The following is a 15,318-nucleotide window of genomic DNA, read 5'->3' as shown; positions in this document are numbered from 1 at the left end:
GCACACTGGGTACTACCGTGACCCAACTTTACAGGAAAGAAAACAAACTCAGGGATCAGCAGTTTGCTGGGGACCACTTAGCCAGTATGTGGCAAGCCAAGACTGCAGCCCAGAGCCACCCACCCGGCTGAGGCTTGGGGTTTTGCCACCTTCCCTGAAGCACCTGCCATGCTCAGCCCCTAAGGGCCAGGCCACGATGTTCCTTGCTTGCAGACCTCGCACGTGCTGTCCCAGGCTGTTCTCTCTGCTGGGAAAGTACTTGCTCTTTCCCACCCCTTTCGCGCCCTTCAAGTCACCTCCAGGAGCTCTTCTTAGATTCCCCAGCCTCAATCAGGTCCCCTGAGGATTGTACCCCGCTTTTCAGAGTGCTCGCTGCTCTTGTAATTATTGTCCAATGTCAGCTCCCCTCTGAGCACAGGGACGGTGCCTGTTTTATTAACCACTGTGGCCCCGATACCGGGCACAAGAGTCACTCAAATATTTGCTGGACTGCAAATTAAATTAAAAGGTGGCAGGACCCCTAGAAAAGCTGCCGCTAGAGGAAACAGAGGAATGCTCAGAACAGAAAAAGGACATCAGGGAAAAACTGAGGAAATCCAAAGAAAGCACGGACTTTAGTTAATAGCAAGGTATCGATATAGGTTCCTTTGTGACAAATGGACCCCAGCCATGCTAACTGCAGGGGACACTGGGCGCGGGGTATAGGGGGACTCTCTCATATGTCACAACTTTTCTATAAACCTAAAATGATTCTAAAATAAAGAGTGTATTACGTATTTTTAAAAGATATTTTGGAAATTAAAAGGATTTGAGAGGTCAGTATTTGTAGACGTGGAATAATCGTGCAGGTGTATTCTAAAGGGCGAAAAGCACGGAGCAGAAAAGCAATGCCTCTCTCTGCAGACTTGCCTCCACATGCAAGACAGCAAAGTATGTTCTGGGCCAAGTTTGGCCAGCCGCCCGTTTCTGTGTGACCTCACAGCTAAGAATGGTTTTCACATTTTCAAATGGCTGACAAAGTATGAAAAAGAAGAATACCATTTTGGGACCCATGAAAATGATACGAAATTCAAATTGCAGTGTCCATCAATAAAGTTTTATTGGAACACGGCCACACACGTTCATGTATGTCTTATCTGTGGCTGCTTTCCTGGGGCAACAACCACAAGCTTGGCTGTCCCTGGAGAGAGAGATGAGAAATTCCGAACAGTTGCTTCCTGTAGGCTGGAGAACAGATTGGATGGGGAGGCAGGAGGGACAGTTGCCGGATGTGTGTTTGATCTGTTCTTAAGAATCTAATTCATTCACCGAAAGAAATATTGAGAAGGAAGGTGGGCTTCTCAGGGTCCATGGAATGGGGGTTGAGACATTTTAAGTAGAAAGGATGATGCCTGAAGGCATTTCAGGTATCCCTTATTTATTTTACTTCCTAGAAGCGTTTTCCGAAGGTTGGTCCCATCATGGTGGGTCAGGGTGCCTTTTCCTTCTGGAAAGGGAACTCCCTCAGGATCTAGACACAACTTCCCACAGTCCCCAATACACTCGTGAGGGTAGCCCCGGGGTGGAGCTGGCTTTGACCTGCTTGATTGTTTGTTAATCCTTGTTAATCCTTGGGTATAATCAGAGAGGCCAGTCTGGTGGTGTCCAGGTGCCCCCGGATTATATTTGCTGGGAGAGAAAAGGAGGCAGGAGACAAACCGGCCAGGCAGGGGAGCAGGAAGACTAATAATAATGTTACAATGTGACTGTTTATTAAATGCATGGGGATACATAGCCCAGGAGCGGTCCCTCCGTCCCTGACATGTGGCGACCATATTTTCCTGGCCCAGCACTGGGACATGCAGATTGGAAGAGAGCATTCCATTTCTTTTAATACCTTTGAAAGACCTTCTGATTTGTGAATTTCTTTAGGGAAGGCTACGTTTAGTTGCACATTTTAATAAAGGCGGTTCCTGAAAATCGTAAAACAAAAGTACATGAAACCGGGACTGGCCGGGAAACCTGCACTTGCCCCCTCATAAAAGGCTAATATCCCGGAGCTGCCTTATAAAGCCTGCCCCATCTCATCCTGACCAGGGTCTCTGTGTGCAGAAAACAACCCCCTAATTGTCATTTAATTAAACAGCACTTTCATGAATATCAATAAATATCTGTTGAATAAACGAATGACATCGAAACACGGTGACCCCTTAAATCATGTACTCTAGGTGTGAGGGTACATTTTTACATGTGGTTGTGTGCTTTCCTCCAATAGCCTTTCTGCCAGAGGGGGAGAGGGTGAAATTCAATCTTCCAAGTAACCTACCATAAAGCAAGTAAATCCTCACGTGGGGGGTTGAATAGTGTCCCCCAAAGAGGTATACCCCCACGCCCTAACCACTGGAACCTACGAATGTGACCTTAGTTGGAAAGCTCCCTGCAGATAGACGTTAAGGATCTTGAGATGATTTGAGATGGACTCTGAATCCAGTAAGAGAAAGGAGAGGGAAGTAGATTGGATTCACACACAGGGAAGAAGGCATTGTCAACAGGAGGCAGGGACAGTCACAAGTTAAGGGACACCTGGAGCCACCAGGAGCTGGACGAGGCAAGGAAGCGTCTTCCCCTAGAGACTACCGGGAGTGGGGAGCCCTGATGACACCTTGATATGGGGCTTCTTGCCTCCAGTACTGTGCAAGAATACATTTCTGTTGTTGAAAGTCACTGAATTTCTGGTAATTTGTCACAGGAGCTGTAGGAAACCAATGAACCTCATAATACTATCTCTTAAAACTTCGTAATACTACTTAATACGTAACAGCTCTGTGCGTTTGAGCAAGCTGCCTTGCTCTGGTTCCCAGTCGCCTCGAGGGCAGAACAGAGCCATTTATTCCCAGCGGACACGTTCCATATTTGAAAGTGATAAGCAGACATTGCTTCAAGGCACCTGGCAGCCTTTCCGAACCTCGGTCTCCCCATCTCTAAAAGGCAACCAAGAATCCCTAAACCTTCCTCCCTTCGTGGGGCCGTTTTAGGACTCAATAATAAAATAAAATACAAAAAGAGGCTAAAACAGCTTCCAAGCATACGCAGAGCTCAAACACCCTGCTGGCCACGCGCAAACCCCCGCCAAAGTTAGGAGCCAGCGCCCCCTGCCGTCTGCGCCGCTGCATTGGTTTCTCCGGTCACTGCCAAGCACCCTGCGCTTGCGCAGAAGGCAAGCCTTCAGGCCCGCCCCTTGAGGGGTGTGACTTCCTTGGCTCGCTCCGGTTCGGCCACGCCTGCTTCCGGAGAGGGCGGGCTGACGTCTGGAACACGTGATCTTGTTCCGGCTCGCCAACGATGGCGGCCCCCAGAGCGGGAGCGTGAAAGTTGTTGGTGAAAGACGCTGTCCCCCCCGCGCCGGAATCGAAACAGTGGGGACTGTGCGCCATGTCGAGACTCATCGTGAAAAACCTCCCGAATGGGGTGAGTGCAGGGCCTGGACTTGGGAATCTGAAATTGGGACCAGCCAGGAGCTGGGGGCTAGAAGGAGATGGCTGGAGAGAACTGAGGGGCTTTGGCCCGGGGGCAGGACTCAGGGCTCATTCGAAACCCAGAAGAGACAGGATCCTCGGCAGATCCCCATCTGACAGTTGAGAGAGGGCGATAGTGACTGATCAAGGGTTCACAGTCGGCCCGAGGGTACCTACCCGATTTCCATCCCGACAACTCTCTGCCTAGGGAGATGCCAACACCCCGACGTGTGCCGGACGCTTTCTCCCACAAATCCTCTCGTACGAGCACGGTTTTTTGTTGTTGTTGTTGACTCGTCATTGGATCAGACCTGCACTTATGTTCCCCTACCGCTCGGGAACCTTTTGGAGAGGCAAATGGGAGTATTAGGTTAAGGACCTGCGTATCCATCCCACTCCCGCCTTTAGGGCCATCGGCCATAATTTAAGAAAACTGAGTGTATGTGGAGGGCTTTAAATCATTTATCCAAGAAGTAGGTAGGGGTGACTCAGTCATACTTGTCTCTGTTTCCCAAGAGACCAGCACAGAACCTGGCACGTGGTAGGCATTCAATAAACACATGTGGAATGAATGAAGAAGTAGCTGGATGTGTGGAGTCAGATGACTGGAGGCAGTGTGCCCAAGTGGTTCATTCTTACCGATCTTACCACAGCTCTGGTTTGGGTGGAGAGCTCCCACACCACTGATGTGGCCAGTAAGCTCATTCCCAGAATGCAGAATGTACCCCTCAGATGGGATGAGCGGTCTTCCGTTACTCTTGACTCTAACTCCTCAGGAGCTTCTCTCTTTAGAAGGAGTGATAACACAAGCTATTTCTGCTTTATTGGGTTTTTTTAAACTTTTCTGTCCCCTCAGTGGGTTGTGGGAGAGCTATGACAGGATTTAAAGAATTCAAACAGGACCAAAAAAAAAAAAAAAGAAAGAAAAAGAAAGAAAGAATTCAAACAATACAGTGGTGTTTGAAATAGGAAGCAGTCTTTTGCTCCATCCTACCATCTGTCTCTCTCCAGGAATAACCATCTTCAATGGTTTGTTTTTAGGACTCCTCATAGGTATTATTACGTGTCTAAATGGTGTGCTTTCTCCTCCATTTCTTGGTCTGTTTACCCCAATGACTATGTGCTGACCCTCCCCCATGAAAGATGAGGAACCCCATCATCTGTTCTTCCCTTCCAGTCTGTGATATTATTATTTTTCATTCTCCCATTATTTACCCCAAAGAGTAAACTTTCAAAATACATATTGATCCATCCACCTGCTTTAGGCAGTGCCTCTTCATGCCTCACTTTGATGGATGGGATTTTAGCATGGCTACCCTTTCTTCCCCTCCCACTTCCGTTGCATTAGGCTCTTTCCCTTATTGGACTGACTCTCTTACCATTGTTTGTCTTGTCTGGTGAATGAAACAATTGATGAAAAAACAATAGTAGTAGCAGCTAACATTTTGAGAGTTTACTATGTGCCAGGCACTGTACCAGTCGCTTTCAGTAAAGTAACTCATTTAATCTGCAACAAAACCCTACAAGGTAGGTTCCGTTATTATGTCCATTTTAAAGGTGAAGAAACTGAGCTACAGCAAGGGGAAGTGACTTGCTTAAGGTCACACACATCTGGTAATTCATAGAGCAGGGATTGAATGGAACAGTCTGCTTCGAGAATTTGCTTTCCTGACCCCTATAGCATTCTGTCTCTCTTTGCGTGACTTTTCTTAACTCTTTCCCAATACATATTTAGCAGTGAGTACTCGTTATGTTGCTGGCCTTGTAGACAGTGGGGGATAAGACTCAGTTCCCACCTTTACAGCATTTACGGTCTAGCAGAGGACTTGGACACCAGACCACTATGATGTAAGGGGCAGGGATCAAAGCATCGCCCAGTGCCGGGTGAGCACAGAGGGCTCGGTTACCTGACCCACCTGAGGAGTCCAGGAGATGCTTCCTGGGGGAGCTGATCGAACTGAGAATGAGGAGGAGTTAGCCCCGCCTGCTGGGAATGTTTCATCCAGAGGAGACAATTAGTAAAACCTCAGAGGTGAGAAGCAGGGAGGGCTGCAAGGACTTTGACAAGAGATGGTGCTGAAGGGGTGGGTCAAGCCAGATCATGGGGAATCTCTCATTTTACATTAGCTGCTAATTCTTGAGCCTCTGACATTAGAAAGTCACCAAGAAGTTCTTAACAGAGGAGTGATGGGCTCGAACTTGAGTGCGGTTGCCCCCATGTAATGGGGAAGGTGAGTTCACTGCCTTGTACGTGTCTGAGCTGAGTCACAGATCTTGATTCTGTAGACCTTGGGTTGATCATTTATCCTGTGTGAGCTTCATTTTCTCCTCTGTAAAACGTGGATAATAATTCCTAACTCATAGGGTGATACAAGATTTTAATGATCAGAGTTGTTAAGAATCTGCCTCAGAAAGTGTGTTTTTCCTTCCCACTGGGCTGCCAAGGTCTCTAGTTTCTTGAATGTTAGACCGTGTTTTGGCTATTCGTGGCATTCTTGGTGTCCCCACTACTACCCACATGCAGATCTCCTAGTAACTGCTTAGACTTAGAAAACGTACTGAGTTGTGCAGGTAGTCTGGCTGGAGTGAGGATGGAGGGATGCCAGGCGCCAGTTTCTATAGTGTGGGGTCCCTTGACTAAATAATAATAACATTAAGAAATTAGTTTTCTGTTGCTACTGCAAGAAAATCACCTCAAATTTAGGGGCTTAAACAAGGTACATTTATCGTCTTACAGTTTTGGAAGGCAGATGTCCTAAAATCAAGGTGTTGGCAGGGCTGTGTTCCTTTTGGAGACCCTAGGGAAGGATCTGTTTCCTTGCCTTTTGTAAGCTTCTCGAGGACACCTGTGCTCCTTGGCTTTTGGCCACGCCCTGAAGGGTCAGAGCCAGCAGCATGGCATCTTGCAGTCTCTTTCTGTCTCCACCATCACATTGCCTTTTCCGGCCCTGACCCTCCTGTCTCCCTCGTATAAGGGGACATGGATATTGGATCCACCCAAATGATCCAGGATAACTTCTCCATCTCAAGATTCTTAGTGTAATCACGTCTGTGAAATCACTCTGGCCGCATGCAGGCACAGGCTCACGGGTCCCAGGGGTTTGGATGCGGACGTCTTTCGGGTACTTCACTATTCTCTCTACCACCGTGAGCAAACGCATGTAACTTACACGTTCGTTCGTTCGTGCGTTTATTCTCTCATTATCAGGCGATGACTGTGGCGCGGCCACGGTGCTGGCCTCCTCACGTAATAGGTCTCCTTATCCTTCGAAGAGCCCATAGAGAAGGGCGATTTCATTGCAGCCATCCTGAGTCTTGATTTCCCCGTCTATGAAGTAAGCTAGCCCGTGTCCGAGCCGGAGCCGGGTCTCAGTGCGGAGCGCACCCTGCCCCAGCCTTGTCTGAGCTTGCTCTTGGGGAGTCCTGGGGCCTTGGGTTTCCAGCCCGGTTCTGTCCTGTTGGCTCTGGGGGCTCCCCTGCTCCTCCCTCACTGTGCCTCTTCTGTCATAGATGAAGGAGGAGCGTTTCAGGCAGCTGTTTGCCGCCTTTGGCACGCTGACGGACTGCAGCCTGAAGTTCACCAAAGATGGCAAGTTCCGTAAGTTCGGCTTCATCGGCTTCAGGTCGGAGGAAGAGGCCCGGACAGCACTGAACCATTTCAACAGGAGTTTTATCGACACATCCCGGATCACGGTGAGTCGGCTTCGGCCCGCCGGTGGAAACCGGCACCACTTCTTGATCTTTCCCTCCACGCTCCAGCCCGGAGCCTGGCTGCTTTCCGACTGTGCTGTCTTTGGTCTCCCTCACTGGTTCTCAGACTCTCCTGCGTACGGATGCCCCGGAGAGCTTGTTGAAACAGCTTCCGCCTCAGTGTGGGGGTGAGGTGGGGCCCGAGGATACACACTTCAGAAAGCTCACAGGTGATGCCAGTCCTGCCCCCACGACACTTTGACAACCGCTGTTCCCCGTCACGCACTCAGCCATGCCAGGGGCACCCACGCCGTACTGGGGATTCAGAGGAATGTGGTGCCCCTGGTCCCGTCTTCCTGGGGCTAGCAGCCGAATAGGCTGCTTTCACTCGGGGTTGTCAGGGCCATGACGGGGAAGCTCCAGGGACCGCTGGAGAACAGAGGAGGCCCACGTCCTAGCCGAGGATGTGTCAGGAGAGCTTCCTGGAGGAGGAGGTCTTGTCCATGTCACTCATGCACATTTAATGACTTGGTCAAACATCCTTAACACTTGGCTGAGAAGAGAAAACCAGGTGTTTGGCAAGTATGTATCATGTGACTCCTTTCACACAGAACCGTATTTCTTAGTCCACATGTGTTTGTGAGACATAGAGCTACGTTACCAAACGTTAGTTTCTCTGGGTGATAGGAATTGGGGTAAGAACATTTTTTTTTCACTTTTCTTGTACTTTTCTCTGTTGATTTGATTTTTATACACTGAGCACATATCATTGCTACAGAAACAGCAGAACTATCTTGAAAGTCTGTAGAAAGGGACGTGGTAGGAAGGCAGCCTCCTCCCCCCAGGATAGAGGCGACTGCTGGCACCCCCAAGTGTGGCAGGAAGTATACACATCTGAGGAGTGTGTTGCGGGAGACGTGTCAGCTCAGGCCTGACACTGAGCACTTCCAGGCTTCTGAGCGGCCGCCTGCCTCTCTCATCACCTCGGAGCCGTTTTCTGGAGCCAGAGAGCTCGAGCCACAATAATTACAGTGATTTCAGAAGCCGTTAGCTTAGCCTTGCCTCTTGTCAGACCCTGTGTCGGCCAGCCTGGGAGCTGGATGGCTAAGGAGTCGGGCTCTAGAGCCAGACCCCCTGAGTTCCTGTCCCCACTCTGTTACCTTCTCCCTGGGTGACTGGGACAAGTGACTTCACTTTGCTGATCCGGGAAGTGGGGAGGTTCATGGCCCCTCCCTCCCGCTGTCTTGGAGGCTCGGTGTGTCCTGCTCCCAGAGCACTCAGACTGCCTGGTGTGTGGAATTGGTTGCTAAGTGTAGCGACTATACTGACTTCAGGGAGGAGAAAGGAAAGGCCAGCAGAGGATGACCATGGCTGACCCTCGGACAGGGGGAGTTTGAACTGCGCGGGCCCACCTGTACGTAGATATTTTTCATAAATTTGGTTCAGTATTCTAAATGTATTTTCTCTTATGATTTTCTTAACATGCTCTTTTTTTTTTTTTAGCTCATTTTATTGTGAGAATACAGTGCATCATACATATGACATAGAAAATACATGTTAATCAACGGCTCTCAGTAGGGCTTCCAGTCAGCAGGAGGCTATTAGTAGTAAGGTTTTGGAGGGAGTGGAAAGTTACGCAAAGACTTTTAATTACACAGGGTGTCAGTGCCCCTAACCCCGTGTTGTCCAAGGGTCAATTGTGATTTGCTTCAACCGGCTCAGCTAGTAAGTGACAAGTGCCTGTTTAGAAAGCCCGGCTCCCAGGTGCTGAGGGTAGCACCCGTGCTGGGCCGGAGGCAGGTGCCCCATCACCCTCTCTCTCCCATGCAGGTGGAGTTCTGCAAATCGTTTGGGGACCCGACAAAGCCCCGAGCCTGGAGTAGACATGCTCAGAAAATAAGCCAGTCTAAGAATCCTTCAAAAGACAAAGACTCCGTCCCCACAGAACCCAAGAAAGTGCGTAGGTCACTCCCACCTGCATGCCCGCATGTCAGCAAGGCGGTCACCCCTGGTGGGGGGGGGGGCAGGGCGCTGGGAGCAGGAACGACCAGAGACTCCCCTGTCAGATGGTTCCTGAAGGCGGACCCTCCGCAGACTGTGCTCTGTCCCCTCTCACCCTTCCTCTGGGACCCTCACTGTCTGTGCTTCCTGTTTGCAGGATGACAGGACGAGAAAGGTAGCAGGTGAACTGGAGAAGGTGAGTGTGTCTTGTGGACCAAGAGGGCGGGTACCCAGGACAGCGCCAGGAGGGCTGTGGCAGGCTCATACAGTGTGCGGCAGCCTGGCCGGCAGAGGCATGCCTCTTGTCCTCCGCCTCCACATCTCTCTGGCGTCTTAGTCTCCTTGTCTGATGACGAGTGCAACCAGCTGATCCCAGGGGTCTCCCAGAGACCAGGAGAAATGAGCCTGGGGGATGCTCTCACCCTCCTGGGCAGTCCGGAAGGTGTGCCCTAGCTGAGCCTTCTCTCCTGCCTCCCTGGGGCCGCCAGCTGAAGGAAGACACCGAGTTCCGGGAGTTCCTGTCTGTGCACCAGAAGCGGACGCAGACAGCCACGTGGGCCAATGACGTCCTGGATGCCGAGCCCTCGAAAGGGAAGAGCAAGGCCGCCAATGACTACCTGAACTTCGACTCCGACTCAGGGCAGGAGAGCGACGAGGAGGGTGCTGGTGAGGACCCAGAAGGTGAGGGCATCTATGCACACCCTCCTTCCCAGAGTGTGCACCCCTGTGTGTGTCCCAGACTGGGCGGCTGAGACCCGGGGCCCCTTGGTGCCAGACACGGGAGGCGACGTGAGAGACACTGTCCTCTCTGGGGGTGATTATCCCACCCAAGATCTGCCCTGACCCATCCTGGTCACAGTCAAATATTTATTGAGCACCTGCTGAATGCCAGGGACTGCTTTGGGCATTGAGGACACAACGGTGCACAAAAGACAGAAAAACCCTGCTCTCATGGAGCTGTCATTCTAGTCGGGGGAAAGAAGCAATAGAAGATTAAGTCCACTGTTGAGGACGGTATCTAAAGACGAGTGCACAGTGAGAAAGCAGGAAAGGGGATAGGAGAGCTGCCAGGGAAAGCCTCCGAGGAAGGGTCCCTCGAGCAGAGGCCTGAAGGCAGGAGGGAGGGCGGGCCTCTGTCCTCAGAAGGGCTCACAGCACAGCGTGGGGGCAGATGGGCACGGGAGTGTTTGCAGTCCACAGTGGTCACGCTCTGGTTGTGGGTCAGGCACTGATTTTTCTTGAAGGCAAGAAAATGCATTGAATGTAGGTTTTATGCCTGGTAAAGTTTCTGTGCAAAACCTGGGTCTGGAGGACTCACTGGGAGTGGGTGGAATACCGTAGGGAAGGGGCAGGAAGCGGAGGAGCGTCACAGGCAGAGGGAAGAGCGTGGCCAGGACACGGGGGAAAGGGAAGTGCAGGCACTTGAGGTGGGGGTCTACGTGGTTCATGGTGACCGGGGAGGAGGAGGGGGAGCTGGGAGAGAAGCCAATCAGCTCATCCCGGCCTGCTAGGGAGCGTGGGTGTCCTGCGAGCATCTGGAAACCGCTGGAAGGTTGTAGGCAAGGACTGACAGTCCTGTCTGTACTCTCAAAATAATCAAGCAGGCCACAGCTGAAAGAGCAGATTGACGAGGGCAAGGCCGGTGCAGGGAGCCACGCAGGGAGCTATGTAGCTCTCTCGATTTGCGGCACGTGAAATGTCAGAACTCCCAACAGTTACACCCCTTTTAACGTTACATATCAGAGGAGCGACCAGGCTGTTTGGTGCCTCGGGCCACTCCCAGTGGCTCTGCCGTGCCCTCTGCCTTTCCATGCCTTTGCTTTGCCCACAACCGTCACTGACTCCCAGCCTCCCGTTTCCGCAGAGGAGGATGGCCGCAAACCCAGGGCGGCCGTGCAGAGGGAGCTGTCGGACATGGATTACCTGAAATCCAAGATGGTGAAGTCCGAGTCGCCGTCGTCCTCGGAAGAGGAAGAGAGTGAAGACGAAGCTGTGAGCTGTGGGGACGGGAGTGGGGCCGAGGAGGAGGCCCCCAGCCCCGCACCCGCCCAGCAGGACAGAGGGAGGCCGGGGGCCGGCCCGGAGCAGGGCGTCCCGTCCGGGAACGAGACCCCGGGGACAGCCAGAGCTGAGGTGTGTGTATGGGGGTGCGCACTGGTGCTTGGGAGGCAGAGGGAGGAGGGGGGACAGCTGCCCTTGTCCTCACCCACGTTCCCTGCGGCCCCTTTGCTAGCGGGAGTGTGTCAGAAAGGAAAGGCAGCTCTGCAGCCCAGCAGCCTGCCTTCAACTCTCAGCCCTGTCATGTGCTTGCTGTGTGACCTTGGGCAAGCACTTCTCCCGTCTGAGTTTATTTTCTGTGGCAATGTGGAGAGGCCTCCTGCCTTCCAGAGCTGGGGGTGTTCACGAGCTACATGAGGGGCTCCTGCCTGTGATGCTTTGCGCTTAGTAGCAGGGTAGGCGGGTGTGAGCCACAGTGGACAGTAATAGGCGGAATTAATACATGCTGGGTATAACACGATTTAATGACAGGGAGTGGGGTTGTGCAAGGCTTCTTGTCCCATTTTACAGGGGAGGAAACTGAGGCCCAGTGAAGGAAAGGGACTTGCCCGAGGTCACAGCTGGGAAGTGTTGGGGTCAGGACTCGAACCCAGGCCTGCTGGGCTCTGAAGTCTGTGTTATAGATGTGGGTGCTACCTTCAGGGACAGGGCATCCTGTGCTCAGAGACAGGGCAGGTCACGTCTGGGTCCCCATCCCCTCACTTCCCCCTTTCCCAGCCGGCCCTCTTCAAGGCTCCAGACACCATCTCCCTCTTTCTCTTTCCTCTTCCACCTGATTCGTTGATTTACGGTCCCTTCTCGTGACCACACCCTGTCTTTTTCTCCTAAAAAATGTATATTCCAGGAGAGTATGGCGAAGTTAGAGACCTATGGGTTCAAATCCCAGCTCCGACACGGAGTAGCCATGGGACCTGGGGTGAGGTGACGCTCAGCGTAGCATTGGCCTCTGTGTCTGGTTTCCAGAATCCCTGTGCCTGAGCGTATGCTGACACTCACAGTTTCCGAGTTCAGGAAGCTACCTCTATGCCTCGTGTGGGGCAGCTCCCCCAGCGGGGTCTGGGGCAGCACCCCGTAATCAGGCCCATGTCTGTTTCTGCAGCGGAACCAGGAATAACGAATCCTACGAGGGGTAAAGCAGACATTACATTGCCTCATGTCAGCTCAGAGCAGATTCTGCTGGCCGGTGGCTTCAAGTCAGGGCAAATTTTGTTGCCAAAGGACTTGTAGAAAATTTCGATTTTTTCAAGGCTACTTGGATTCCAGAATTACAAAGAAGTTCCTGAACCCGTAATCCTCTAAGGTTGTTTTGAAGAGTCGGTAGGACAGCAACGTTTACAAAGTGCTTTGGATGAGTGTCTGGCACAGAGTTAAGCCCTAAATCCTCGGTAGCGAGTATCTGGATACCTCAAGACTCCATCCGATGCTGTCTCGCCCTCCTGGTAGCCTGAAGCCCCTGTTAGCACCCCCTTACCTCCACGTGCAGCCAGACTGCACCCCATGGCAGGCAGGATGCGTGTCAGCGTTCCCTGGCTCACCCTGACAGCAGGAGCCTCTGTGAGCGCCCACGGAGATGGCTGGCGCTGCCTCCCGCAGCTGTACCCAGGAGCTCACCGTGGCCATTTCTGTTCTTTGCCATCCTTCAGGCAGACAAAGCGGCACACCAAAAGGAGCCCACCACCCCCTACACTGTGAAGCTGCGGGGAGCCCCGTTCAATGTCACGGAGGTATGACCAACGATGCAACGAGGGCAAGGACAGCCTGGGAGAATAGGAGGCGGGCGTGAGGATGCCGGGAGGCTCTGCTGCGTGGGGACTTCAGGATCGTTGAGGACTTAAAGGAACTGGGGTCAAAAAGGCCAAGTAAAATCTCAGGCAGTGTCAGGGTCAGGAAACAGAGATGGCTCTACGGAGACCGAGAAAGACTGGTTTCACTCCCTGGTCCTGTGCGTTGGGAGTGGCAAACACTGTTAAAAATTTTTCGGGGCGCCTGGGTGGCTCATTCAGTTAAGCGCCTAGACTCTTGGTATCAGCTCAGGTCATCATCTCAGAGTGATGAGATTGAGCCCCGCGTCAGGCTCCACGCTCCGCGTGGAGTCTGCTTGGGATTCTCTCTCCCTCTCTGCCCTTCCCAGCCCCCTACCCCCCATGCTCTTTCTCTCTCTCTCTCAAAAATAAATCTTAAAAAAATTTTTTTTAAAGGATGAGGTGATAAATACCTAGGGCTTTCTGATCAATATGGTCTGTTGCAACTACTCAGCCCTGCTCTTGTAGCACCGAGGTAGCCCTAGGTAACAGGTACACAAATAGGCATGGTTGTGTGCCAATAAAACTTTATTGACAAAAACGAGCCATGGGCCACATTTGGCCCACATACTGTAGTTTGTTAACTCTGAGTTACAGAGCAGAGAACTTTTTAATTTACTTCCTTGCAGAGGTAATGGAAGTTCAGCATAGGAAATTTTTTAAAAGTAGCTAAATAAAGAGAAGTGAAGTTACCTATAACCAAGATGACTACATTAAATGTCCTCCAGCTGAATTGAGAGTGAGAGGGGTGCTAACTAGGTAAGGTGCCAGGACGTAGGTCTATTTCGTGCAGGTGTAATTACTGACTGTTCCAGGCAAGGTGGGGCAACCTTACACACACACCCTATATCATTCAGTGACAATCACTAATAAATTCTAAGCATATCTTCTTAGACATTTTTTCCTTTGTCTATAAACATTGACCTCTTGTCTTCTAGTTTAAAAAAGCATTCCTACAGTAGGAACTATTTTGAAACTTTTTTTCTCCATTACCACAATATGCTAAAAATATCTTCGAATATTAAATTTTCTGCTACGACATCAGCGTTCACATTGTATGTTATTTCTTACTCTGGACGCATTGTGGTCCACCCGGTCCCCTGAGGTGGAGCATGGGTGTGGTTTCCAGTTTTTTGCTGTTAATGATAATGGAGTCAGCATTCCTTGAGACCAGAGGTGAGCAGGTTTTTTTCTGTAAAGGTCAGCGCAGAGTTTAGGCTTGGGGGGGCAGCATATGGTGTCTGGAGCACACTTCTTCTCTTTCTAAAAATAACCCTTCCAAAATGTAGAAATCATTCTTAGCTCCAGGTCAAACAAAAGCATGCCGTGGGCAATATTTGGCCTGTGGGCTGCAGTTGGCCAGCCCTTGCCCCAGATAAATATTTTGTGCAAGCACACGCACGGACGTTTTCAAGGCTTTGATACAGACTGTCAGTTGCCCTCTGGAAGCATTGCTCATTTATGCTCCCTTCGGCGGACTATGAAAGTGCCCACTTCTGCGGACGCTGCGTGTTCATCTTTATCAAGATGACAAGCGAAAATGGCATCTCATTTTAATTTATATTTTAAATTCTTGGTGGGACCGATCACTCTTTCACGTTTGTAGATCAGCATACATCTGTTTTACAAGGTGCGTGGCCGTGGCTTTGCCCTCGTTTCCTCTTGAAGTGTTTAGCTTTTTTGATAGTCAGTATATTTACTCATTTTTAAAAAATTAAGCTTATCCAGGTTCATCTACGCAATCAGCATGTGGGTCACACTAGACTATCTGAGTTAACTGATAATTTAGAGTCCTTCTGGAAAAAAAAATTCATCTCTCCGCGCTCTTCTGTACGTTGCATTTTTTACTTGATGATGCAGCCTGGGAATCTTCCATATCAGGACTTCTTTTTCATGATGCATTCTGTTCCACTGTTTCAATGTGCCACACTTCAGTTTTCAATACCAGACTTGCAGAAAATCATGCTTTAGAAAAAAAATAAGGAAACGCTAGATGGCTTTTTGCAAAATTAATTCATAAAAAATAGTCACTTTTTTCTTCTCCATGAACAAAAACAAAATGCAAAAGAGGAAAAGGTTTGTATAGAAAACAGAAAGAACACCCACCTCTAGACAGTCTGATGAATAGTGTGTGTGTGTGTGCGTGTGTGTGTGTGTGTGTGTAGGGAGGCTTTATAGATACTCTAATAAAACTTTTATAGAGAAAACATTAAACTACAGTGAGGGATTTAAAAGAATACTTACATAAATGAAAAGCCATACATTTTTAGAAT

At 50.5% G+C, this 15,318-nt stretch overlaps 1 protein-coding gene across 1 annotated transcript in view; it reads left to right on the top strand.

Moving 5' to 3' along the window:
* Nucleotides 1–3,282: 3,282 nt before the first annotated feature.
* The window catches only part of RBM19 (RNA binding motif protein 19), a 146,183-nt gene continuing 134,147 nt past the window's right edge, over nucleotides 3,283–15,318 (top strand). Inside the window, exons 1-7 of the mRNA XM_034637974.1 lie at nucleotides 3,283–3,447; nucleotides 7,005–7,187; nucleotides 9,015–9,140; nucleotides 9,343–9,381; nucleotides 9,674–9,866; nucleotides 11,050–11,318; nucleotides 12,887–12,967. Of these exons, the coding sequence (XP_034493865.1) occupies nucleotides 3,412–3,447; nucleotides 7,005–7,187; nucleotides 9,015–9,140; nucleotides 9,343–9,381; nucleotides 9,674–9,866; nucleotides 11,050–11,318; nucleotides 12,887–12,967 (927 nt within the window). The 5' untranslated portion in view covers nucleotides 3,283–3,411. The remainder of the gene's footprint in view (nucleotides 3,448–7,004; nucleotides 7,188–9,014; nucleotides 9,141–9,342; nucleotides 9,382–9,673; nucleotides 9,867–11,049; nucleotides 11,319–12,886; nucleotides 12,968–15,318) is intronic.

This window comes from Ailuropoda melanoleuca, chromosome 12 (genome assembly GCF_002007445.2).
Source record: "Ailuropoda melanoleuca isolate Jingjing chromosome 12, ASM200744v2, whole genome shotgun sequence".
NCBI classification, from domain to species: Eukaryota; Metazoa; Chordata; class Mammalia; order Carnivora; family Ursidae; genus Ailuropoda; species Ailuropoda melanoleuca.
Note: the sequence above shows the minus strand (reverse complement) of the source record. Positions and strands in the feature narration are given on the sequence as shown.